Source organism: Lampetra planeri, unplaced genomic scaffold (assembly GCF_965212315.1).
Source record: "Lampetra planeri unplaced genomic scaffold, kcLamPlan1.2.h2 scaffold_1786, whole genome shotgun sequence".
Classification (NCBI taxonomy): Eukaryota; Metazoa; Chordata; class Hyperoartia; order Petromyzontiformes; family Petromyzontidae; genus Lampetra; species Lampetra planeri.
In genome coordinates this window covers 1-25443 of record NW_027614525.1, presented here as the reverse complement: position 1 = coordinate 25443, position 25443 = coordinate 1, and the positions used below count along the sequence as shown (strand labels likewise).

General features: G+C 42.7%; 3 protein-coding genes across 3 annotated transcripts; 1 reads left to right on the top strand and 2 right to left on the bottom strand.

Moving 5' to 3' along the window:
* Positions 1 to 2349: 2349 nt before the first annotated feature.
* Positions 2350 to 2901, bottom strand: LOC144739914 (cytochrome c). The gene is made up of 2 exons (XM_078622793.1): positions 2733 to 2901; positions 2350 to 2495 (listed from the first exon to the last, which is right to left on the bottom strand). Exons 1-2 carry the CDS (start codon positions 2899 to 2901, stop codon positions 2350 to 2352), a joined length of 315 nt encoding a protein of 104 aa, XP_078478919.1.
* Positions 2902 to 5474: 2573 nt separating this feature from the next.
* RBM45 (RNA binding motif protein 45) lies at positions 5475 to 9021 on the top strand. The gene is made up of 10 exons (XM_078622794.1): positions 5475 to 5750; positions 6408 to 6530; positions 6655 to 6781; positions 6873 to 6947; positions 7088 to 7258; positions 7414 to 7543; positions 8057 to 8150; positions 8336 to 8493; positions 8714 to 8789; positions 8905 to 9021. Exons 1-10 carry the CDS (start codon positions 5475 to 5477, stop codon positions 9019 to 9021), a joined length of 1347 nt encoding a protein of 448 aa, XP_078478920.1.
* A 2263-nt stretch (positions 9022 to 11284) lies between these two features.
* Positions 11285 to 14881, bottom strand: LOC144739913 (zinc finger CCCH domain-containing protein 15-like). Its single transcript, XM_078622792.1, is given in 12 exon segments — positions 11285 to 11457; positions 11546 to 11681; positions 12108 to 12221; positions 12309 to 12374; positions 12445 to 12525; positions 12617 to 12799; positions 12907 to 12998; positions 13101 to 13253; positions 13376 to 13487; positions 13706 to 13807; positions 14806 to 14860; positions 14862 to 14881. Coding segments are annotated over 12 exon segments (1287 nt in total).
* Positions 14882 to 25443: the final 10562 nt, after the last annotated feature.

Sequence of the window (25443 nt, the reverse complement as noted above, 5' to 3'; positions counted from 1 at the left end):
CACACTGGTCCTTTAAAGTTTATCACCCTGACCACAAACCTCAACAGCACCTTGTTAATTTACAATTTGTATTTTGAATTGTGTGGTTTGTTTCGGTGCAAATTCAGTAATGTGCCGAAATGGAAGCGGATTTTCCTGACTGCAAAACTGCACCATGAACTGTTTGCAAGTTACAGCAACAACATGTCACTGCACTTTATACTTCTACAGCAATTTAACAAAATTGGGGCACAGATCAGACAATCATCATGATAACAGCATATCACACAAAGACTGACTGACTCATTCGCTTTCGCACACTGCAGAGAAATACAACTGTACAGCTGAAGTGAGGGACACACAAACATGCCATGCCTGGTTCCCATGGCAATTGTCCAGGTTGAGGAAACAAATTTTACAAGGTTTAAGTGGACAACATGTACTGTGGACAACAGAGCCCTCTTGTGTCCAACATATGTATCTGCAGCAATCCACTGATGACAGCCAGCACCATTATCCACTCAGTTTGAAAATGACTGAGTCAACACTCAGACAGGACAGTTCCGCAAGGAATCAGGAGTTTATGCCATAACATGTGCAAATAATTACTGAACCTGAGCTGTTTGTGAGACTTCACCGTCTTCACCCAAAAATAAACACACATGATCATTTCTATTCCATTGGCTCTGAAGAGGTGAACGTGAGACTCAACAACCTAAGATATATTAGGCACAAACACACACACACACATACGGTTCTGTGTGTGGGTCGTCTGTCAGCTGTGTGTGACTTCCTCAAATAGCACCAACAGAAACATGATAGTGGGGAGGTCTGAGGTCCCTGCCCTTGGTATGTTTGGTTCATTGCAGACTTTTTTCGACAGTCTGAAGTTTTGGCTCGTTTGTTTTCCAGGAGCCATGACGGGTTGAATCTCGTCCTGTAAATATCACTCTGTCATGTCATGTTTTTCCTGACAACAGCGTAGCTTCTTTGTCTATACTCATCACAATGACAACCAGAGGACGTTGCATATCGGTTAGTCTGTCCTTGTTCAGCGTTATGTCCTAATTCTCTGTCGAGGAGCATTCACTGATGAGGAGATCAGATACATTACAACTGTAGAAGCTATTTGATGTGTAAAGGATCTACAGTCAAGAGCTGCTGGACCTGAGTTGCTGCTTTCCTGGAAAGCCCTCATGTGCAGGAGGCTTATGTAACAGCATGTGCATGAGCTCCAAGTTGAACTTTGTACCAACTGTGGGAAGAAAATGTTTCTTCCAAAGGTTGTATTCTCTGACATCATGTGTCACGTGTATTAACCTGTCATCGGTTGTTCCTTTCTTATCCAATCAGGAGCTTGGATACAGCTCAAAGAGATTTAATGCTGGAGCATTATGAAGACACCAGAACAGCATCAAACTACTCGGATATTCAGTCAATTTAAACAGCAGCAATCTGAAATGACAAAACAGATAAGATAACACTTCTTGACATATTCCTTGTTTAATTCATCAGTCAACCATCCTGTCCACAACACCTGTGAGCGTATCTATATGATGTAGTGCTGCACAAAGAGAGCAAGCAGCCCCCCCAACGACTTTGTTTCACAGATACAGTCTTCAAATTACAGTAAAATAAGTTAAAACACTCTTTCCGGCCTGTGAAACCAGGTAAATAACAAAATATCCTTCATTCCAGCTAGTGTCACTGACAGTTTTAGAAGTGCTGCCGTAGCACCAGGATATTGTGCGTCAGCTGACTTCACACATCAGCATGAGTACACACAAATATTTCGATTTGCAGATGTAAGAGGCAGATAAGGGACAGTATTTTCAAAACTTTACAGTGTGACAAAAGGAAGAGATAATAGCAGGAGATAAGAGGGGCTGCATCATTAATCTAAAACGGGGCTCTGTCAGGAACGCAACAGAAGCCCACAGGTGGGATTTGGGAGTATTTGTTGCGTGTCAACACCAATTAAAACCTCACACATACCTCAAGGTGACCACCCAGTATCCCTCCACTGTTACGTATCCATCATTTATACAAGTTTAAGTTTTTGAAAATCATTTGATGGCAGATGAGTTTGCAAACACGAAGCTCCAGATGCACATGGTCGTTGAAAACAGAATGAGTGACAAGTTATGAGACTTATGAAACCTCAGTTAGCATCTTTAAATGATGAGATTGAAAAAAAAAAAAAAAAAAAGACAACGGTTGCTTTATGTTTGGCCACTTGTCAGACTGACTACATACTGACCGCATTAAAAGATGACTCCCAGTTAAATTTCTTTACAAATGACTAAACATAAAACATTTTTGCATGTGCAAGCCTAAAATAATGACATTAAATATCAGAGCTACTTGTCTTCAAGATGTTGCTGATTTGAGGTATGCAATGAGATCCTGGCGCTCTCCCTTCTTTTTGATGCCAGCAAAGATCATTTTTGTTCCTGGGATGTACTTCTTTGGGTTTTCCAGGTACTCCATCAAGGTGTCCTCACCCCACACAATTCCTGGGAAAGTACAGGTGATCAGTGATGAAGGAGCAGCACAATACGGCTGCTTATAGATAACAGGTGGCATATAACAGGTTAACAGGTTAAAGTTCCACCTGCAGGAAACAATCAGTTGCTTGATATACATACTTAAGTATTTGTCATAGATAAGGTGATTTCTAATTTAGTCAACCCAATAAAAGCCTTTATTGACTACTACGACTAGCAGACATAAATACTAGCACCCTCACTGACCTTTACTCTTGTTGGCATCCGTGTAAGAGTAACCCTCGGCCTGCCCAGTCTTACGGCCAAACAGACCCCAGAGGTTGGGGCCCACCTTGTGCTTGCCCCCGTTCTCTACCGTGTGGCACTGGGCACACTTCTGGACGAAAACCTTCTTTCCCTTGGCAATGTCTCCCATAGTCAGCTGCAGAGAGAGAGAAGGAGAGAAAGTCCTTGTTAAGACTGCATATTTCATAAATAAAACAGACCCTCAGACAGAAAACAGGTAGCGCTTTCTTTCTGAAGGTCATTTTAAAAAGGTGACTAATGTGCTCTTGCTCTCTTTCTCAGCATTCAAGAGATTCACGAGACTTTCACTTGTATTCTTGCACCTGACTAAGGACTAAGGTCAGTTCTAGTCACGTAATAGAGGACACGCGAAATATGCAATTAACATGTATATATTAGCCTTGACTTGTATGAACACAGCTGTTGAATGACTGTGTCACCACAGGAGAAGAGCTGTCAGGTTTTTGGACTGAATTCAGTTGGTGTTAATAGTATATTGCTATAGAAGGTCAGCTTTAATATGCTAATGTACTTAACGTAAGGGTTAGTAACCTTTGTAATTTGGTGCACAGGACGACCAAAGCTACGGGAAGAATCAAAGAACACAACCAACTGTCAAACCGTATAAAAATAGCTGGCTTAATTGAAAGTTTGTCTACTATTACTTCTTATGACTTCTTATGACATTAGCCATAGCAGCCCGGACAGTTGCTAGCTACCTAACATGGCGGATCGATTTAGCCGGCTGATTCACATCCTCCACATAATAAGGCCTTTAACCACAGGCAGCTTTTATACACTGCAAAACAGCAGCTATTAGGTATTTAATTGATGTTTAAAGCCACACTGTGGGAGAGGAGTCTTTAAAACATGGCATGGATGTCATTTCTGAGTGAGGCTAACTGCAGTCCTCTTCCATTCAGACGCTCAAGGATGCTTCAATGTCGGCATCAACCTTTTAACCACTCCCTTAAAATGACACGAGCGAGCTTTGACTGGCATGTTTCGATTTATAGTCCACTGCGTACAGGCCATGTAAGTGTGAAAATACCAGGTTACATTTCTAAACAGCTTCACAAAATAGACTAGAGCTATTCCCTTACTGAACAGCTAACATGAGCTAACAGGTACCGTTATAGATACCGTCTTCTTCGGTATCTTCCTTGAATGGGATAAATCATAGTCACATCAATATAACACACATATCCAACAGGAAGTAAGGAAATTACCGTTTAAATTAAAGGCGTCGGATTAAAGTCACTCCGGTGGACGTATGCGACGTCTGTCTCGGCCGTCGAGCGGTTTCTGGCGGTCGTAAAGAAGGTCACGTCAGAGTAGAGTCACCGGCATTTGACGTCATCATCCAGTTCACTCCGGCCGCGTCTAATTTCTTACATGTACATTCTCTTTCCAGACTTCCTATTTTTTTGTTTTTTTACTGGGCAGTGGTTGTTTCACATTCGTTTTAAAAAGCACCAAGACATGCCGACAATATAACAGACTTGACTTTCTTCACGACCAACCAACAGATTCGTTCTTTGCTATACGGCGAAGGAGATAAGGATCCAAAGAAGGAAGCGAAACGTGTTTCAGTACTGGAAGCTGCATTCCACACACCTGCAGTAGCCTAATAAGGAATCATCATTTACTGCTCCACATTTACTGTTTTCTCCTTATAGCTTCTATTTCAGGGGTATATTTCGTTACAAAGGATATAAACGTTGGTGCTTTTATAATATATTTAAATTGTATTGAATTGGTAAATCATCTTAGATGATCAGTAGACACAGAGAGTTTTAACCTTGTAGGATTTTTATCAATGACACCAACATCCAGCACAGGCCTCACTTATCTTTGTCCTTTGCTCGGTTCTGTACGAATTAGTTTGGTTATAGTCAAGTAAACTAAGGTAAAGTGCCAGTCCATGGTCATCCAAAGGAGACCAGATAGCACAGCGTCAATGTTAATCACCTCTCCCTCAACGAGCTGCATACAGGTTTAAACACTTTACGCATCTCAAAACTGTGCCTAACACACGCGCACACACACACGCGCACACGTGACATCCTGTGTGAAGGCATAGAGGTGGAAAATTCCCGAAACTCCCACCCCACCCACACTCACGTACGAGACCTTATCTATGTGCGAGACGCTATATGATCAGCTGACGACTGTACGCATCTTGCGTGGGTAAAAAACGTAATACACCTTATCTAACATAATAATAATAATAATAAAACGCTAATTTTATACATTTAATAATTTACAATTGCATTATTATTATTGTTGATGTTGTTGTTATTATTGGTAGTAGTACTAGTAGTAGTAGTAGTAGTAGTAGTAGTAGTAGTAGTAGTAAGTGTTCATGAAGTCTATACGCCTCCCGTACACTAGAGGTCAGTAAACACTGATCATAAACGCCGGTGATGCCTTTGGGACCATGGGAATCAATAAATCTTTATACTACATATGTTGACTACAGACAACTACAGACAATTGCCAATTTACACCTAAATAAAAAATACCTCACTGCGACATAGCAAAACTGAAATGCACTGTATAATTCAACTGTTTAAAGAGTTACTATGTACAAAATGCCATGTTTGGTACGTTGCTTTTGCTTTCGATGAGCGCCTGAAAGCCGAAGTTCCTAACAACCTTTGAAAGCAACACCAAGACAGCGGCGGTCCGCAGCAAGCAAAGATGGAGGAATATCCAGCCAAACAGCAAACCGAAAATCTCGACGACCCTCCAAACAGTCGGCTGTTTGTGGTCACAAGTCGGTCCATAACCGAAGATGAACTCAGAGAAAGTTTTGCCGTATTTGGGGACGTCCAGGGGGTTTGGGTTGTTAAAGACAAACAGACAAAGGAGTCCAAAGGCATATGCTACGTGAAATTCGCCAAATCTTCCCAGGCCTGTATGGCTATGGAAGAAATGCACGGAAAAGTGCTGTCGGAAGGGACCAAACCAATCAAAGTAAGGTCCCAACTGATGTCTAAAGACGCTCTGCTGATCTTGCTGTCGTTGAATACCGTCTTACAGCAGTTCAGTCAGGACAGACGGAAAACACCAAAAACGGTTACACCACACCTTGCTATCATCTACTAGCATGCTACATGCACAACTTGCTGGGTTAAAATCGTAGGCAACTGGACTTCTAGTTTAGTTTACTTGAAGACGTTTCGCCACTCATCCGAGAAGCTTCTTCAGTTCTGAACTGACCAGTGGGGAGTCCTGCTACTAGTACTAAGTGCACTAGTACTAAGTGCACATGCATAACGTTAGCACGTAGCGAAAGTTAAGTAACGGTATGATAATCTTACTCGTAGATCACATCAGACCAGATCTCCTTAGCAAATCTCCATAACTGAACCGGTCAAACCTAGACTAGAAGCTAGGGACTCTGAGTCAGATGTGGCAAAATTACAGATATTAAGTAAATGAAAAAACAAAATTTTAAATATACATCCAAATCATAAAGGACCATGTCCAGCTTTGACACCATTGGTGTGACTGACCCTAAAGCCTGCACCCCCCCCCCTCAACCACCGTGGTGATTTTATCCAGCACCCTGACAAAGTGTATTGTATATTTCACATTGCATATAACAGTGTATTCTGTTTGGCTGTGTAGGTGTTTATCGCCCAGTCACGATCATCAACAAGACACAGGGATGTAGAAGATGAAGAGCTGACCAGGATCTTTGTCATGATCCCCAAAACCTTCTCAGAGGAGGACCTCAAAAACACATTCAAAGTATGTCCATCTTTTCCAAATGCACAACAAATTTGCTTTCATATGACGATATGAATATCAGTCTTTTTGTAATAAATTGGAAGAAAGACAAAATATTTCAACCTTGCCTGTTCTTTGTTTCCAGGAATATGGAGATATTGAATACTGTGTGATCATCAAAAATAAGTTCACAGGGGAAAGTAAAGGTTTGGGTTATGTGCGATACTACAAACCGTCCCAGGCTGCAGTGGCAATAGAGAACTGTGACAAAGGTAAGGCAGTCAAATTGTGCAAGTGGGTTGTAATATTTATTGTAAATGCACTGAGGTCCAAAAAAAATACATATATATTTGCTGCTTTCAGCTTACAGAGCCATATTGGCTGAACCTCGCTCCAAATCTTCAGCCACAGAAGACTATAGTGGAGGAGCAGCAAGAGGTGATTACGCAAGCGGTGCTGACTCCATGAACCAGTATGCCTTACCCATGGGTGTGTAGTCATCATTCAATATTTCTGTGTACATACTTGTTTTATATGGTTGCATATATAAAGTATCCATATCCCCCCTTCGAACATAGCTGACCCTGGCAGCTATCAAGTCATGGACTACCGCTCTGGTGACTTTACACGTTGCCTGATGATGTCAACACGGGCTGCGCTGACTCAGGAGCAAATTTTCGCCCTGTTCGACATCATTCCTGGCATGGAATACTGCGAGCTGCAGAGAGACGCATATGGAATGAGCAAAGGTGATATATAATATACCTATCTATTTCTAACAAAATCAAATGCAGCTGAGAACGAGAGTCTCTGTTCATTTGTGGTGTATTGTACAATGTGTAAAAAAATGACGACTTTTACGTTGACAGGAGGAGAAATTTAAGTGTTCTGTTTGTGTCTCCAGGTCATGCTTTGATTCGCTACAATAACCTCGGTTCAGCTTTCTACGCCAAAGAAAAGCTCAACGGGTTTGAGTATCCACCAGGCAACAGACTGGCAGTGAATTTCATCGATGATGGAGAGGATCGCAGCAGGTACGCCTACATACATGTGTAACGATTCCTGAGATGTTAGATGCTGCACAATGTGCACATCTTAACATGACACGACACATCTGATCACTTTGGCCTGGTTGTGATCTGGAATGACGACGATGGTGTAAAATGGAATTAAAGAGTATTGTATTTACACTTTTTAAATACAGTTTTGTTTATTCATCTGTGAGTTCACAGTAGTCCCATTGTCCAGGTGCATCCAGGTACTTCTAACCTCCAAGGTCATTACTCAAAGTCTTGTCCTTAGGCAACAATTAATTGTGAATTGTTGTGAACCACCACTAATTTTTTTTTTTTTAAATGTCTTTTTCATATTACACATTTAGGCAGCTTAGCTGGACGAGGTCACAATAAATCCCTGGTGTGTGTGTGTGTATATATAATATTCCAATACAGAGTTATTCACACACTCAAATGATAATATTAGAATAGACAAATAGTTTTTGTGAACCACTATCAACCAAAGAGCCTGTGTCCTGTCTCTTTCCGTAGCCCAGTGGGTCGCATGGCCATGCAGTTTGTTGCCACGCAGATGATGTCCGCAGTGTGGAACGGCCCCTCCACCAGCCAAGGGATGAAACCTCCGGTGGGTTCTGTGCTCCAGTGCTGAAACACATCATTCAACGCACAAACTATGACTTCAGCTGAATTAGTAAAAGTTGTGTTGACGCAAGTCAATATGAAATCAGCTCCTCCAGATAATTGACTCTGATTAATTTGAAGACATGAACTCTCATTTTGAGATTTTTTTTTTGATCTAAAATCCTGCAGGGATTCGCTCCTGCAGCCCAGATGTCTCGGGTCCAGACAGATGTCAGCCTGCCGCCTCTGAAGAAACTTGCTCCACCGGACAGCAAAGCAAAGGAGCGCTTGTTTGTCGTGTTCAGCCCCTCCCCCCTCCCTATGGACGTGCTAGAGGATGTGTTCTGGTAAACCTGTTGTCCCGTCCCTCATCAGTTTTACTGATGATCATATGACCTTTTCATCCTGATAAAATTGTTGTTGAGGTTCTTAACAAGTTATTTGTGCTGTATAAATAAAGAGTGGAAATGGACAAATAGTAACGTGAATGACTAGTGTGTGACGTCCACACACTCTTGCATACAATCATTTCTGCTCGACGCTTACACATTTTTCCTGCCCCTTTAGCCGCTACGGTTCCCTGATTGAGGTCCATCTGGTTCCAGGGAGGAAGGTTGGGTATATGAAGTATGCAGAGAAATCGGTGAGATTTGCATATGGAAGGAAATGAGAAATGTCTTGGGGAATGATGAGTGAAGGAACAGCTGTGCAGATATGAAGACTTTTACTGATGACAGATGTTTGTGAAACACTCTCAGTGTGCAGACGAAGCCATGGCGGCTCTCCATGGTCGGGTTGTGAACGGGGTCAAGATGAAGGTGATGCTTGCTGACCCTCCCAGAGAGGAGTCTCACAAAAGGCTTCGGACCTACTAGGAAAACATTGACAGTTGACGGTAAGTGCCACATTTACTGCACCAAAGAAGTATGGTATGATCAGCTGCGTTCTCAAAATATGGTTTCTGGTAGCAAAGGCTGATTCTGAAGGCCAAGGAAATTTATCGTGGAAAAGTATAGATTTTACAGCACGTTTTCCACTGCAAGAGCTGTTCGAAATTGTCTCTGTATACGTGATCTTATCCCTCTGTCTGAATAGGGCTGCACGATACATTGTACCAATTTCTTGTTACGTTGTAATTTAGTGCTGAAATTGTTAGACAGTGAAAGTGTTGAACAGGCTGTTTTCAGCCAGTTTTCCTCATATTGTGCAGCCCTACAGCCTCAGCAGGTGAATTGATTTTGGTCGACGTGAAGAGGGACACTGTAAAGTACCTGCACTATGTGCAATGACAATAAAGTGGAATCCAATCTTAACCTGAATCACTTGAAATTTACTTTCTTGGTGTCAGACGGCAGCTGTCCACACACGTGTGGGGCGTCAATGTCAACCGTGTTTATCAGCAGCTGTGTTCAGAATCTCCTTGGTTACTGGTCGAGTAGTGTTTGAACTGCAGACAAATGTGGTCACTAGATGAGCAGGAGGTCGTTAGCTTCCTGGACATTGTCATCTGCGTCGCCTCTGACCGCCTCAGTCAACTTGAAACGGAGGATTCTGAGCACAGTAGAACGCGGAGAAAATGTGTCTGATGGAAGTTGTTTGTGCTCCTGTGAATAACGCTGCAGCTTCTTGTTCCCTAGGCGACTGTTGTCATGACAAAATGACACCTGACCTGACAGACCGACCGACATCAGGACCTTCTCCCGACCTCTTACACGACCTTTGACACCTGTCTGACCTTGCTGTGACCCACTGATATATTGAGCACAGTAGCATCCATGAAACCGGAGGTTGTGTGTCCCATTGATGTCGCTGGCAGTTGTTTTCCTGCTTTTTACTTTACAATAAGTTTAAAAAAAAAAAAGTAGATTCCTGCAGTTGAATCACGATTGTTTTCTTAATGTTGAGTCTTTTTATTTCCTCTCTGAGGTTTGTAATCTAATATTGTGCTCAATCAAGACATGTTGATAAGACTGATTGTGAACTTTGGTTGTCAAAATAAAGAGAAATCATTTCAACACATCCTGTGAAGAATGACTGCTCATTGTTTATGTGATTGTTGTTTGGACCAACTCTGTGTTTGAAAGCCCTCAACACCTTCAAAAGTCTTGAATGAATTCATTTGTTTTAGTATGGACTCATTCATATGAGTGTGTTTAACTGAGAAAATAAAGATTAAGTATTCACGACCAATAAATATATTTAGAGATACATCAGACTTACAGCAGGTTCACAACACTAACAAAGGGAACTCAGTAACTGACTATGCACCAGGAGATTAAATGATGATGTCATAGTTCACTATTAGTTTTTGTGTGCAAATAAAAATGTCTTTCAGTATGGGAACAAACATCACCCCAGATTATAGTGAGAGAGAAACCCACATATGAAAAGAACATGGATGTGCATTTTTTATTTCTTCTGGAGGCAAGTTATGAGATTATTTACAACACTGAGCTGGCAGCTGGATTGTTTGGCTTCTCAAGTGTGTTTTTTAATCCGAATTGATCACTTCTCAGGATCAGGGCCAACTTTTTAGTCCTGACTGGTCCTCATATTCCTTATTCAAAGGGGCATTAACTTTAGGTCAGTGAGGGTGATACTGTTCGCTAGGATGTCAAAGTGCTTTAAACCATTTATTTTGATGAGAACAAATGACAGTGAACAGACTGAATTTCTTACAACAGAATCACTCGTGTTCGTTTCCCTCAAATATCTCAGCAGCTGACATTCCCCCACTAGAATCACATCAAGTAGCCTCTACTATCGGTTCCACGTTTCACAGTGGCACGATTGAAAAATCCAATTTATCAGAAACGATCTTTGTTCTCATGTACATCAACAAGCCTGCAGAGCAACAGAAAGTCTCACAAAAGCAGCCAGTCTCTTAACAGAAGTTCTCATGAGCAACATTCCTGTGGCGTCTGCCCTGGTGGAAATCATTTGATACCCGGCAGACAAACGCCCCCACCCAAAGACACGGTGGAGTACAGAGAACACAGACCGGCATTGATGTAATGATAGATTCAGGCTTTATTATTTGAGTCTCTGAGATTTAAAATGATTCAAACTGGTTTCGTAGTTTAGCTCCATGCGTTCAGTTTGTCCGTTTGTCACAGTCCGTCCAAAGGTCCAGCTTTCTCAGTCCTCCTCTAACGCCAGTGTGTTCAGCTCCTCGTCAAGCTCTTCTAGATCTTCTCCCGTGAACAAATTTTCATCCACTGGCACCTCCTCTTCCCCTTCCTCCCCACCTCCCTCAGCTTCTGAAAGCCCGTTGGCGTCCGTTCCACCACAGGCTCCGTTCAGTGGTTGCGCTGCAGGGATGTGGAAGAAAGGAAGAAACATGAGAGGACAGTTGGTGTCTGTGCACCCCAAGTACTTCTAATCTTAAATTGTTCTCACCACCGTCCTCTTCTGTCGACTGGATCTTATTCCTGGAGGCGAAACGATCCACAGCCGCTACAGTGATGCCTGTGTTGTCAACCTCTTGGGGAACGAAGCGGGACAAGTCGATGTCCTGGACCGTTGTAGTGTCAATCTGAAATAAAAAACGTTTCTTTACTCACCTCCGGTCAGTGTCGTTTGTGTCATGACTGCATACTAGGGAAAGTCGCTGTATGGGACCATTTCAGAGAACTGCAACTACTTGAATTGCAGCCTCTCTCCCTCTGATTCACATGACCAATACTTCTGAAGACAATAAAATACAGTGTAAACTATTCAGCATGCAGCAGTGCCAGTTACCTACATTTGGCTGCGGAAAAATAAGTAATTATTGTTCATGAACTAGTTGATCGTGGCTACATAAAGAATAACTTATCAGGGTTGAAGGGATGATGGTGATAGCTCAAGATAGTCTAGACCAGTTTTGATTTCCTCTTCACAAATGGATGGTCTATTAAGATTTCTCATCAAATTCAATCGATGTGAAGTGGCACCAAAAAAAAGAACGTCCATTTCCTACCTCTATCTCACATTCTTCATTGTCCTCTTTGTTGACATACTGAGTGTCATCGGCTTCATCGTCATCATCATTGACCAGCTCTGGGCGGAACTCGAACACCTCACGGCCGCTGACCTGCGGATCGGAGCGGTTTCATTCAAACGGGCTTGTGAACATGTGAACGTGAGGCTGTGGTCCTTCGAATGTCAGACGAGGACGTACCGTGAGTGATTTTCCAGCCTTGAAATCGGCCTTCTTCTTCTCCATCTCCTCTCGTGCTTTATCCACCTGCAAACATAAACGTGATGAGTCACGCGGCCCACGGCAACAAATAAAAGCAAAAGAAACGCATTCCAACCTTTTCCTGCCGTTTCCTCTTCTTCCACGCCAAGAACGTCTCCAAGGTGATACGAGTCACGTTGGCCCCCAGAGCAGAACGCTGCAGGAGAGAGACGGAGACGTCGGGTTACACACAGCAGACTGAAGGCTGACGTCACTTCACCTGCCCGTCAGCGCTGATTCGCTCTCACCTCGTTCTCTATCAGCTCCTCCAACGAGATCTCCTCATCTTTCTCCTCCTTCTTCTTGTCCTTTTTCAATACAAAGCCCGGTGGCAGAGCGTGCCGGTACATGCAGTTGTCGCCCCCTCCTGGGCACACCCAGAACCAACCGTACTTGTTATTCTCTATGGCATCCAGGAAGTACTTACACACCTGTGGAGCAGGGAAAAATAAGAACAGTTAAGAGTCATGGAAATGGGGGGGGCGGGGGGGGGCGTCACGCGCAGCTCCTTATCTCTCATTCACCACGTCACACTCACAATTTGTGTTTTGGCTTTCTTCTTCTCGGCCTCTCCGTGTTTTTTGTTGACCACTTCCTCCAGCTTCTTCTCGTCCCAGTTCTCCATAGTATCTGAACAGAACACATCACGCGCCACATGAGTCACCTGTTTTTGTTTTTTTTCTGATCTCAGCTAACAGAATCACACAGTCGATGTCATCACCATACACCGACCTTTCTCAAGGTCTTCATCTCTTTCGTCCACATAGACGCTTCGCTTCTCGCATTTCCTCTCCATAGACAAGTCATGGCTGAACTTGCACTTATCACCTTTGGTACACTGGCCCTGCTTAAAGAATGCACACAGCACTGACTTTGGGTCAACTCCTGCAGCAACAGAGAGAGGAGGGGATGATCAGGGGACAATGAAAGACCAGAAATGATATATGAGATACACACACACACAGATCAATAAGGTGTCTATCTATCATAAGCAGACCCTTGTTTACCTTTGCTGACTTTCTGGGCTGCAACGACCGGCTTAAACAGCTCATTGAGTTCGTCCAGTTCCTTCTTCTTATCAGCCTTCTTGTTGGTTTTGTCTCCTTCTGACTGAGCCACCTACACAGAGAAACATACGGATGATGGGAAGGTCAACATAAACAGACAGGTTGAACATTATTTTAACCTCTTCAGAGAATCACTGGGAGGAGGAGAGGATGACAAGACACAGCTGTTTGTGGAGATTCAAACCAGATGTCAGCAGAAGGTAAGAAGTTGATGGAAAAAGAACGAAACATAAACAAAACAAGGACCGAAAAGATGGACGTCCTCCTGACCTGCCTGGCACTTTGCTGTCCGTATTTGACTTGCTGGGTAACATTCTTGATGAACTTCTGTTGTTTGGCTCCTTTCTTGTTCTTCAAGCCAAATGTCTTGTCCTAGACAAAAAACATATCTATGTGAATAAGAATCCTCAGCATGAAAACATGAAGAGACATTTGCCTGAAAGCGTCAAGGAGTCAAGTGTTCAATTCCAGCTTACTGACACACAGCGATTATTTAGTAATAACTTTTGTAGATCACAGTTTAGTTTCAGCTGTTTTTTTTCTGTTGCAGTTACCATTGATCTCAGCCAGTTCAGACTTCAGAGCAGTTTGTCACTGTGTCAAAAGTCAGTTATTTTCACATACATTGGACACTATAGAATACAAACTACACGGTAATGTTCAATCGTCAGATTCACGTTGTTCTCTTTTCTTCACCTGCTCTTCACCGTGTCAATGAGCACTCATGTCAGCTACACGAAATAAGAAGGAAATTCTTTCACCGAGGTTTGACAGGAAAGGAGGTAACGCGTTGTCCACAGTATAAATTGCTGCCAGCGTTGTTTAAGTGACTGTTCGGGTTTACAGCTCCTTTCTGTCAAGCGACACATTCATCCAGTTGATACAGAGATCTTTGGTTTGTCCGACTGAAGCCATGAACAGGCCGTGGGACCGCTTTAGCGCCTTGTTTGAGGTCAAGACAACCGATATAATGACACACATACATTGAAATATTTTGACTTATGACGTTTAACTGAAACTGCTAACATGTGAGGGCGACATCGGTCACAAGAAGTACATTTACCTTCCAGGGAGGCACGGCCTTGCTAATAGCCTTGCGTGAAGCTCGGCCGCCAGAGCAGAGGAACGTTACATTCGTGTCAATGGCGGCTGGTTTACTGGCTAGCTAACTAAAAATTGTAAAACGCGTCTGTCATGGCAACATTAATGGGAACAATACTCAACCGTTCAAAAAAACATTAGCGACTACCTACATGTACATTTCAGCTAACGGTTGTCCGATCGGCATTGAACAGCAGTCAGCCGTCAACGTGTGAGACGCCAAATACCGAGATGCTAACGCGTGTTAATAGATATATGTATGTTTTTACCTCAATTATCTTTTCCTTTTTCTTCTCTTGAGTTTTTTTATTTCCCGCGGCCGGGGCGGGGTTTCTTCGGAGGCATGATGTCTCAGACTAAGCTGTTGTGAAAGACGCGTATAGGTGTGTGGTGTTTGTTTTTTGATGATGGGTTTTCGGCTTCCAAGTCAGCTCCACTTTAGCTGTGTGTTGCTATGCTAACAGACCGAAAGGGTTAGCGACGGCGCCTCTGGGTCACGTGTGACGGGTCGTCGTTCGGAGGCGGTCATCGCGGAGGTGCATGATGGGTATTGTAGTCTACAGCGACTACATACGGTATATGACTACACTCTACCCATATGCCACATTGTTACGTCAAAAATAAGAAAATATTCAAAGGCTGCTAAATATCACAGACTGGCAAACCCAAATCTAAAATTAATGTGTAATTAAATTTATTTCAGACGTTTTAATACCTTTACTCAGTTGCGGATTCCTCACCTGGCCCAGGGCGGCAGGTGTTTTCAATGGCTCGTTAATTGGTATCGGAAGACACCCTTGAACACTTTTCACCGCAACTGTTACTCCGAAGTTTTGGACTTTTCAACCAAGCGTGAGCAGAGAGCAACACTTGAATCATGGGTGAATAACTTTTTTTTATTATTATTTATAATAAATGAGGAAAGTGTTGCTTTACCATAAAAGCTGATATTTCGCTGTCTTAGGGGAGTTTGACGTTGAACTGATGATGGTAAAATCAGATTGTGTGAAATGAACGCATGCGAATGCATAATAGATACGTTCAATATTTGTTTAGACAGCTGCTTAGTGAAAAAATATCGTCATGAGACTTTAGGGCTATACAAGCTATGTATATAAATGCGTATCTGCTAGTAAAATGGGAAACGTCAAGTAGTTGTCTCCAATGATTCATTTAGATTATTATTAATCAGAGGTAACTGGACCATCAAATCGTCGACCAAACAGTGTGTTCTTCTGGACGTACAGAAAATCTATTTTTACGTAAATGTGCGGTAGAACTCGCAATGTGGGAATGTCAATCTTAGTCTTACACTTGTAAAACTGTAAGAAGATATATTGCGATGTTCTTGTGTCCCTGCCATGTTGTTACCTTTTGGCGTCTTCGTATAGTTTCAGATCAGTTTTTAGGATCAACTGTCACAGTACACAGGCCTACATGTTTGATTACAATTTCAATATTTGGCCACCAGGTGTCAGTGTTGTACTTGTCAGTGAAGAAGGCAACAGCAAGATTTGTGGCTTGTGAGGATAAATGTGTGTGTTCACGCAAATATGAAGTATGTCCAGATCAATCAAACATTTATTTCTACAGCACTTTTCATACTCATTAACATGCAACCCAAAGTACTGAGCAGAGTGATACACACACACGGCCACATACAAAACCTGCAAACCTACAAACCAGTGGTGAGAGAAAAGGGCCCCAGCAGAGTAACTTCGGTTGTTAAAAAGAGAAACTGAGAGGACATGAGAGGCTGCTTATAAACAAGAAGATCAAATCCTTTGTGAATAAATGAAGGATAAAAACAAGATTGTTTTCAGTTGACGAGAATGTTAAAACACCTTACATTTGCTTTTAAAAAATACCGTCAGTAGGAGATGCAAGTGATGTTGCGTTTGTGGTGGTTTGCAAATAATTGTCATGGGACGTGTAAAGGTGATTGAGTCCTCATCTGGCTGTGGGATACGTGACACGTGATTAGCGTTGTGTATCAAATGAACTCTGCTGGTCCACAAACAGACCGACTTTGTGTAGCTTGAAGTTCATTGGAAGGAAAAGACTAATGAGAAGAGCAGGAAGGAGGAGCGACAACAGTTGTTCGCGTTTGAACTTCCACCTCTGCTGCAACCAGAAGCAAGACATTGTGGCTTCAGGGCGCCGAGCCAACCAGCAGGAGTTTTACCGCTTCAGCTGCTGCTTCGACGTGATTTAATTAGATTTCACTTAATTTACTAATGTGATTTCATTTTGCACATTTTGACATGCGTGGCCCCCGTCCACAGCCGGCCACAGTTAGCTTAGGCTAGTTCAGTGTTCAAGAATGTTGTACAGCAAAACCACCAAGCAAAATAGGTCACCCGAGCCTGCTCCTTTTGGGCTCTCATTCTCTCTCATGTGTTTTAATGAGGCTTGGTTTTCAAAGTTAAGGGACCACATTTACTCACTTTTGGTGCCCACTAATGACAGTGTGCTTTAATGAGTCCCACAGTGAGACAATGAATCGACGGCGCTAACGGGATCCTCGACTAAAGCCATCCATTGTCAGTGTCCTCTCTGCTCACATGCTTCCATGTGGCTTTATTTTGTCTCATATGATGTGGAGATGCTTATTTATAACATTTTTGCAATGCAGCGTGTCCCTCCAGTGTGTTGGAGAATGGACCGCGTATGTAATAACCTATATTGACACAACTGCCTGCCTGCATGGCTGCAAGCGAGATTCTTAAGACAACAGAAGTGGGCAATATTGCCTGGAGCGAACTTTCTTTCCCTCTCTGCGCAGATCTATGAAAGCGGTGTAATAAATCCACTATATCTGCAGACTTTTCCTCCCATAACCACCTCGGCCATATTCATACACACATCGATCTTCTCTGCGGAGGGCATGCGTGTCATGTACACATGAATGGCTGTTCCTGCAGACGGAAGGAAAAACATTCTGCCCAATTAGCAACAGTCGTACTGAGGTTCTGTGGTGTTGGGTTCTCAGATTCCGTAGGACTATGTCAGTCCAATTTACATTGGCGATAATCAGGAATGACCTATTCAGTCAAACTCAGGCCTCCTTCTGCGTTCTAAGGACAAACTGCAGCACCTTGTCCGCCCCGCTGACTGCTGAGCAGGTCATGGGCTGTCAGCTGCTCCCCATCTGTTAGCTGTAAGTAGCGGGGGAGCGAAGAAAAGGGCAAGGGAAAGTATGTGTCCAGCCACCTGAAGAATCGTAACTTCACACCAAAGCTGCAAATCCCAATACTTCCTTCATTAAGTGTAACCTAACCCCAACTGGGCCTCTACAAACGGCTCAACGTGGGCCGGCTCCTCCGTTGGTGAAGACCATGGTGGTCAAGGCGAAGATGACAGGTGGTGACACACACCACCACCAGATACCTGATATACCACCGCAGCTGCAGCTAACGGCAGAATCAAAGTATAGGGTTCGATATTTAGTGTATTTGGGGCTTTAGTTACGTTTATTTTCCTCATTCATTGACAGGCTACAGAAAGTGGTCAGGAAATGGTGAAACCCTGATTCCTGAACCCAAAATGACCTCAAATATCTTTGTTTGCACACAATGATATTTTATCCTAATTAGAGGAGCTAAGAAACCAGTAAATATACATATTAAAGAAACTTCAGTATATTAAACATCACACTCGACAACAAATTGCAAAAGCAGTTAGCTTCATATAGCGGTTGATGAATTAATCTTCTTCGCGCTCCTCTGCAAAGAGTGCAGACCCCCCATCACCTCAACGTGTTCTTCAGCTAGACGTTGAGGGGATGGGAGGAGAGTATCAAGAGATGTCAGGTAATTCTCATTTCCTTTTTTCTAATGAACTCTACATTCCCTCAACCTGCCGAACGTACGCAAACAGGTGTGAACTCTTAAGCTCGCTGTTTTATCTTCAGGTAATGGCAGCGATACCGAGAGCGAGCAAACTGCTTGTTCCGTTTGAGGAAAGGGGGAATTGTATCCTTTTACTGACAACATAACTCGTCTACTCGCTGCATTGTACTACGGTCCCTTGAGGCCACTGTCAGTGGAGAGGTTGTTGTGTGTTCTTAGTGTATTTCTTTCCTGTGTTGGAAGTCTGTGCAAAATGAGGAGTCGAGATCGGAGCACTTTGCTGTCTAATCCTGAGGGACTGACGCTAAAACAGGTGTGTTTAGCTGGCTGTTGATGTTTTAGATTACTGAATAATCGGTTTGTGTTTATTTCAGTTTAGCTGAAAACCTCTCACCGTTATTTCCTTATCTCTACCCCAAAATTGCTTTCAGGAGGAATTTCCTTGAACTCACTGTCCCATTAGTCACTCACCTCCCTCTCACAAGTGAACGGAACAGTTTTAAAGCTTATTACTGTCACTCATAAGTGCTTCCACCAGCTCGACTCGGGGATGTCCACTGCACCGGCAGCACTGACGACTGACTTGTTTTATGGCAGTGAATTCAGCTATCGACTCCCCCGAAGGGTTTTATCAGCTCCTGCTCGTCTATATAAGAGTGGTGTTGTGATTTTACTCGTTTCGTTTTATTTTATTGCATTCCTACTATTACGGAACCTTTTTGATTTTGTTCTTTTATTGTTAACTCCATCTGGTAACCATGTTCATCTCAGGGGACAATAAAAGAAGAAGCTGAAGTGCACTTAGAAGAAATGGGCGGTGGTGGTTTGCTGGCTGGTCACTGGAAACACTGAGGAGCAGTGACTTCTCTTCTGGTTAATGTGGTTTTGCAAGAAACAAACAAAGCACATGATCTAAATATTTTTCATATGTCACTGCAATTTATTCTTTCTTTACCATTTTTTGTTAAAGTTAGGGACTGGATTATCTGGTGGTACACACACATCATACCACATAAAATGAGAAAACTGATCTTAAATAACACCTTGTTGTCTCATGACTCATGTTGTTCTGGGCCTTGGTCTTCACTAATGGTCCTGGAAACAGACTTGGGATCCATGCATCCCATCAATCCATCTGAGTTTTTAAACCGACAGTGCACTTCATTTTGTAATAGACCAATTGTAAAGTTTTTATCACGCTGTGTGTTAATGCTCAGCCTCATCTCTGTTGAAGAGCAGCACAAGTCATTGATTGAAATTGGCATTACTTGTCTGAAATGGAGTGGAAAACACGTCCATGTGGTCCAGGCAGTGCTGGTTTTCTCGGTTGGAAAAGAAACAAGCCAATCAGAGATTTGTCAACAGGAATTAAGAATCTGGAAATCATCTTCCTGTGTGCGAGCCAGAAAAATTAGTATGAAAATATCCTCCACGCACTGATGCCGCCTGCAGTGTTGATCAGCTCGTGCTCTGTCATAAAATTGACAACTTTTAATTGGGATATAATCAAAAGCCCCCAGCCCCACCCATTCAACGGCAGTTAACAAATGCACCTCTTTCCTGACGTACGGCTGAGCGCTTTGCTCTCCGGCCGCCATAGATGAGATAAAGTGCTTTAAAGGTCATTCTCCATCAGCTAATGACAGTTTTGAGAGAAAGTTTTTAGAATAGCTATTGAATGGACGCTGTGGGTGAGATAATTTCCAATGAACCTCGACCCGCAAACCAACATGAATAATAAGTGAACTAGTCAGAGCAAAGTGTTCATCACTGAAGAAGACGATGGATATGGTGTCAGCTGTGACTGTCAGTGTCACTCGCACTTTGACAATTAACGGATAAATAATTGATGACTAAATTTTGGTGTGAACTTATAGTTTTGAGAGTCGCTACTTTTTGATAGAAGCGTCTCAAATGTGGATATTTTGGAGAGAAACAGTGATGGGGGTTGGGCGGCGTTGGAAAATGCTGAGTGCCGTGTCTCTCTGATATTTTATTTATCAAACAACAAATTGATTAATGTAGATTAATCAATGATCAGAATAATTGTGATTTGTTGCCGTAGTTTAGAATGCTAAATATTAGGCTTGGAAAAAAGGTTTGTTTTTAGTTATGATCAATTTGTGTGTGTGTGTGTGTGTGTGTGTTATAACTGAGTCAGTGTTATAATATCACCTTTATAAAAATGAATGTTGCTGAGCTATGGAGCGTGTGTGTACGTGCATCTGACTAAACTGTGAATCGATTTACTGAGAGGTACCGCTTCACATCTGGCACAAATCAGAATATTTATATCCTCCTGTATGGTAGATTGTGTGTGACAGGTAACTAAATGACTTCACATTAAAAATGTAGGATGCCGCCCTCCTTCACTGCCAAAGACAATCACAGATCACGCACACCTCCTCAGTAAACTGGCCCGGTTTTACTATACATGTACTACACACAATTACTGTGCTTTAAAGGAAACACATTTCATCATTAAGAGTCAAGTCACATTCTGTTTGCACTGCAAATTGTTAAGATTATGACGCTTTAAGGACTTAATAAACTGTCTTTCTCAACTGTTAACGGCTGAATTTCACACAGTGAAGAATTCATTGCAGCTTCAGATGAAACCTGTACCAGGTTCCGCACACATGACTGGCTCATGTTATTGCCAATAAAACAACACAGCTCTCACCTGCTGTCATTTTTCAGATCGACGGCATTTTAATATTCCCTTGTTTTTATCTAAGGGACCCCGATGTGTTTGATTTACACACGTATGAAAGTTTGATTAGATTAAGGGACGCATCCTTCTTTGGAGTCCAGTCACGTCCTGTGCGAAGCAGCATGCAGCTAAACTCAAACTATTTTTGATTAGAGTTGAAATGAACTCTGCTTTAATGATTTCTTTCAGTTAAGATGTGCAATCAACTAAATGGCTCAATTTAGAACAACCCAAATATTCCAAATTATTAATTTGCAAATGTTACGTGGCTCAAGAAGGAAATAATTAATCTGAGCAGGAGGAAATATTGTGCAGTTCGTTTAGATGAGACGAAGTCAGTTTTATACATAAGTTAAAAATAGTCTTTGCATGTGCATGCACACACGTGCTGTCAACAAGTGTGTAAACACACACAGACACAACTGCTGCATGCTCTTACATTTTTGCATATAGTCATGTCACCATGCATTTATACACGCGCGCACACACACACACACACACACACACATGCAGGGCCCTAAAATCTCCACTATTACGTTTTCTACAGCCCCCAACACCCACCCACCCCACCCCCGACCCCAAAACAAAAACTTTCTGTCACCAGCTCTGTTTTTTGTTCTCTCACTTGCTGACACACAAATGCACACACACTCTGACACAATCGCACTGGCTGACACACAGACACACACACAGAAACACGTACACACCCGCTCGCTCTCTGGCTCATGAATTAAAGAGCAGAGCTGGTCCAGGGGGAAGAAATTATTCAGGCAGATCTGCTCTCTGACAGAGGAGTGGGAGTCGGGATGGGGGTGGGGGGTGGTGGTGGTGGGGTGGGGTGGGGCGGTGAGTGGAGGAAAGGAGGGAGACAGAAAGGGAGGGAAAGAAGAAGAAAAAGGCCATTAATAAGGAATGCATTGATTTGACATGTGGGAGAACTGAGGGCACTAGATGTAGATTTCCAGTGGAATATATGCACACAAATACAATAGATTCACTTGAAGTATTGACAAGAGACCTGGCAGAGTAGGTGTTCGCTGGCAGTTTGTCAAATTGATGGGGGAGGACGGCCCTTGATGTCCTGTGTTCCAGTCAACACTGAGATGTATGTTCAGGAGACATGAGATCTGTCTTCATGACAAGCTCCTGCCCTCCACTTTATAAATGGAAACTGTCTCATCATTGATTTTATCAAGAGAAGAGGCCAGAGGAACATTGAAGCAGGTAGAGGGAAGTCCCCGTAGTATCCCATTTTACAAACTACCTCTTATTTTGTATATTAATCACATCCAAGTGTGTAGTTTACACAAGTTCCTATGAATTACATTCCCACACAGATGTCTGTGAAGGTTCTCAGCTATCCAGGTCATGGTATCTTTCTGGGATAATTCGTAGGAACTTGTAGTTTGCTTGGAGACGTTTCTTCACTCACCCGAGAAGCTTCTTCGGTCCTGAAGTGGCTGGTGGGGACTTCTACTCCTAATTCTAAGTTGTGTTTGCTCACACAAAGGGTTGGGTTTCAGGTCTCCCTCCATTGCTGTCAGAGTCACCTGAGAGTCGTTGGGTCACTGGGTTGTTGGAACTGCATGTATCTGAATGGGGGTTGGCACCACCGTGCCACCCTTGAAGAGAGTTCTCCCTTTACAGTAATTGCTCGTCTTTGTGCGTGATTTCTCACCGCGACGGCTGAGATGGAAAATGAAGTGAACGTTTCTTTGCATTGTTATGCTTCCGACAACGTGTTAAACTCGTCGTCTGATTGGCTGTTGAGTGTCCGCGGCAGTGAGCTCCAGACGGTGCGTTCAGGTGCACCTCAGGATTTTAAACTTCGACCATTTTTATACTTTTTAAACACATAATGAAATAAATGTTTCTTCTTTTTAGATTTTGTTTGTTCATATCATGAATACATCTCACATATATGAAGAACTGTCACTTTGAATATTTTATATTCACATTCACTATTACTCGTTGCCTCTCCTCTTCACTTGGGTTGCACATCTATCTATCTATCTATCTATCTATCTATCTATCTATCTATCTATCTATCTATCTATCTATCTATCTATCTATTCTATCTATCTATCTATCTATCTATCTATCTATCTATCTATCTATCTATCTATCTATCTATCTATCTATCTATCTGTATCTTTTCCATTTTCTGGCAGAGAGAAAAATGTGACACATACACCCACACATGTCTGTTAGGTTATTTTCCCTTTTCAGCTCGTCAGTGTTCATAGCGGTTCTGCATAGTTTCACCATAGTTTCACCATATTCTTTGATTTCACTGACAACATGATAATCATTCACTATTCAGGGCATGCATCGTAAAGCAGGAATTAGTTTTGATTGTGTCATATATCCTATCATGTTTTAAATAAATGTCACACCATACTGTCTGTAAAACATATTTTACAGGTGTACTCCCCATAAACAACATATCAGGAAAGGAGATGTCCTTCAAACCCTCTGCTGCAGGAGGGACATTAACATCACAGGGAAGGAAAAAAATCTCAAGTTACATCGCGCTAATAGCAGAAAAACTTAATTAACTAGGTGAGCCTTGGGGGGCTATTACAAAATGACTCCCCAAGCAACAGCAGAGAGCAAGAATGACCCCCCCCAGCTACATCAGACCCGCTTACTGATACAGGAAATATGATTGCTTTTCCATATTCCAGTGAATTTTCAACATTTCCCATTTTACCTGAGGACACAGGCACTTCCAACACATTAGAAGGGGTGCAGCGCAAAAAAAGGGCCAGCACACATGGGCGTTATTAGAAAAATGAGTTTTAATAAATAACTCTGCAACATAATGAAACATAAGACAATATGAAAGATGAAATTAAATGCTTGTTGAGGTATGAAGAACAGATAATGGGGTACAGTGGTGGATAGATGAGTTGAAGGAGGTGCGAAATAATACATGTTCAATTTATATGTAAATCAATCCACCTAATAGAACGACCTTGACCAGGTGCCAGAGGAAAGGATAACGATCCCTCCCCAAAAAAAAGAGCATTTTTTTGAATTCTGAAATCTCATGAGCTTTACGGGAGCAGGGTGTCTGCCTGGTGCTACAATAACCCATTAGAGAGCAGCTAATGAGGTGATTTATTTGACTTACAGTGGCAGAACCGCACGGAACGTGTGTGTGTGTGTGTCAGGGTGGCAAGCGGACTGCCCTTTCACCTGCGTGTGTCGGTGTTTGTGAGTCGGACGGATGGGTGACAAACATGCCTTCGCTGTCAGCAAGCGTTGCGTGTCACCTCCTCGCCTCATCCTCGTCGAAAGAGGGAGAGCGTATGTCAGTCACGCTGACCTTCCTTGTTAGAGAGACGGTCGAGGATAATCACGGTCGAACAAATGATGTGCTGTGAGCCCCCTGCTGTGTGACCTTTGACCCCTCTCATGCACTGCAGACAAGGCACCCCGCCTAGCTTACAGCTGTGACATGTAACATTTATATCTAAAAAGCACATTCAATAAAGTAAAATCTTGAAGTCACACATTTTGTTTTAAGTGTGTGTTTGTGGCTTCAGTCGTCAAGTTTATTAGGAGCTTATCGAGTTGAGCGGTTTGTGTGTGTGTGTGTGTGCAGGGGGGTGGGGGATGTGGGGGCCTGCGTCTGCTGCCTGATAATGAATATGATGAAGATGGATAATAGTTTGCCCTGTCTGAAACCCTGCTCTCAGCTGAGGACTGATTACTGCAGTAATTGGGGATCCAGGTTGGGGATGCTCATGGAGATGAGGCCGGTCCTTGACTAAAATTCAGACAACATTGACTTGGCTCATGTTTCATCCAGCCCATTTATTGTCATATTCAATCAAATCTGTGACCTCTGTTTCTGCTTTACAGGAGTTTAGTCATTAATAATTTGGGTTGTGCGTTATTATACATGTCTAAAAAGAAGTTGAAATACTCTTCCTGAACAAAGTTTGACCACAGTCTGCAGAAGAGAATGACAGTGACGCAACAGGACCCAGGTGAAGTTCACGTATTCTGTCACTGGACTCACATATGTCTCACACAACAGGGTGGGACATATCGATTATTCTCCCACATTGGTCGTCAGCAGACTTCTTGCTATTATTTGAGCGATTCCAAAAAGAGACATGGCAAGACCCCAGAGTGATCATTACAAGGTGCCTTGTCAGGCACTACTTTTTCTGGTCTTGGTGAATTTTTCTGGGGATCCTGAGGGATGATGGGTGTCCTGGAGGTAGCATACCAGTCAGAGGAGGGTACTCAGGCTTAAAGAGGGGTGGGGTGCTTGCTGTTAATGACCGTCTGCAGAGAGAGCACGCGTTTTAATGAAGACAGATGTTGGG

Excerpts from the sequence above, each read along its gene's own strand:
- LOC144739914 (XM_078622793.1), bottom strand. The coding sequence starts at position 2,901 with ATGGGAGACATTGCCAAGGGAAAGAAGGTTTTCGTCCAGAAGTGTGCC. Across the intron at positions 2,496-2,732 it reads GGATGCCAACAAGAGTAAAG|GAATTGTGTGGGGTGAGGAC; the intron begins GTCAGTGAGGGT and ends GTACTTTCCCAG.
- RBM45 (XM_078622794.1), top strand. The coding sequence starts at position 5,475 with ATGGAGGAATATCCAGCCAAACAGCAAACCGAAAATCTCGACGACCCT. Across the intron at positions 7,259-7,413 it reads CGCATATGGAATGAGCAAAG|GTCATGCTTTGATTCGCTAC; the intron begins GTGATATATAAT and ends TTGTGTCTCCAG. Across the intron at positions 8,151-8,335 it reads GCCAAGGGATGAAACCTCCG|GGATTCGCTCCTGCAGCCCA; the intron begins GTGGGTTCTGTG and ends AAAATCCTGCAG.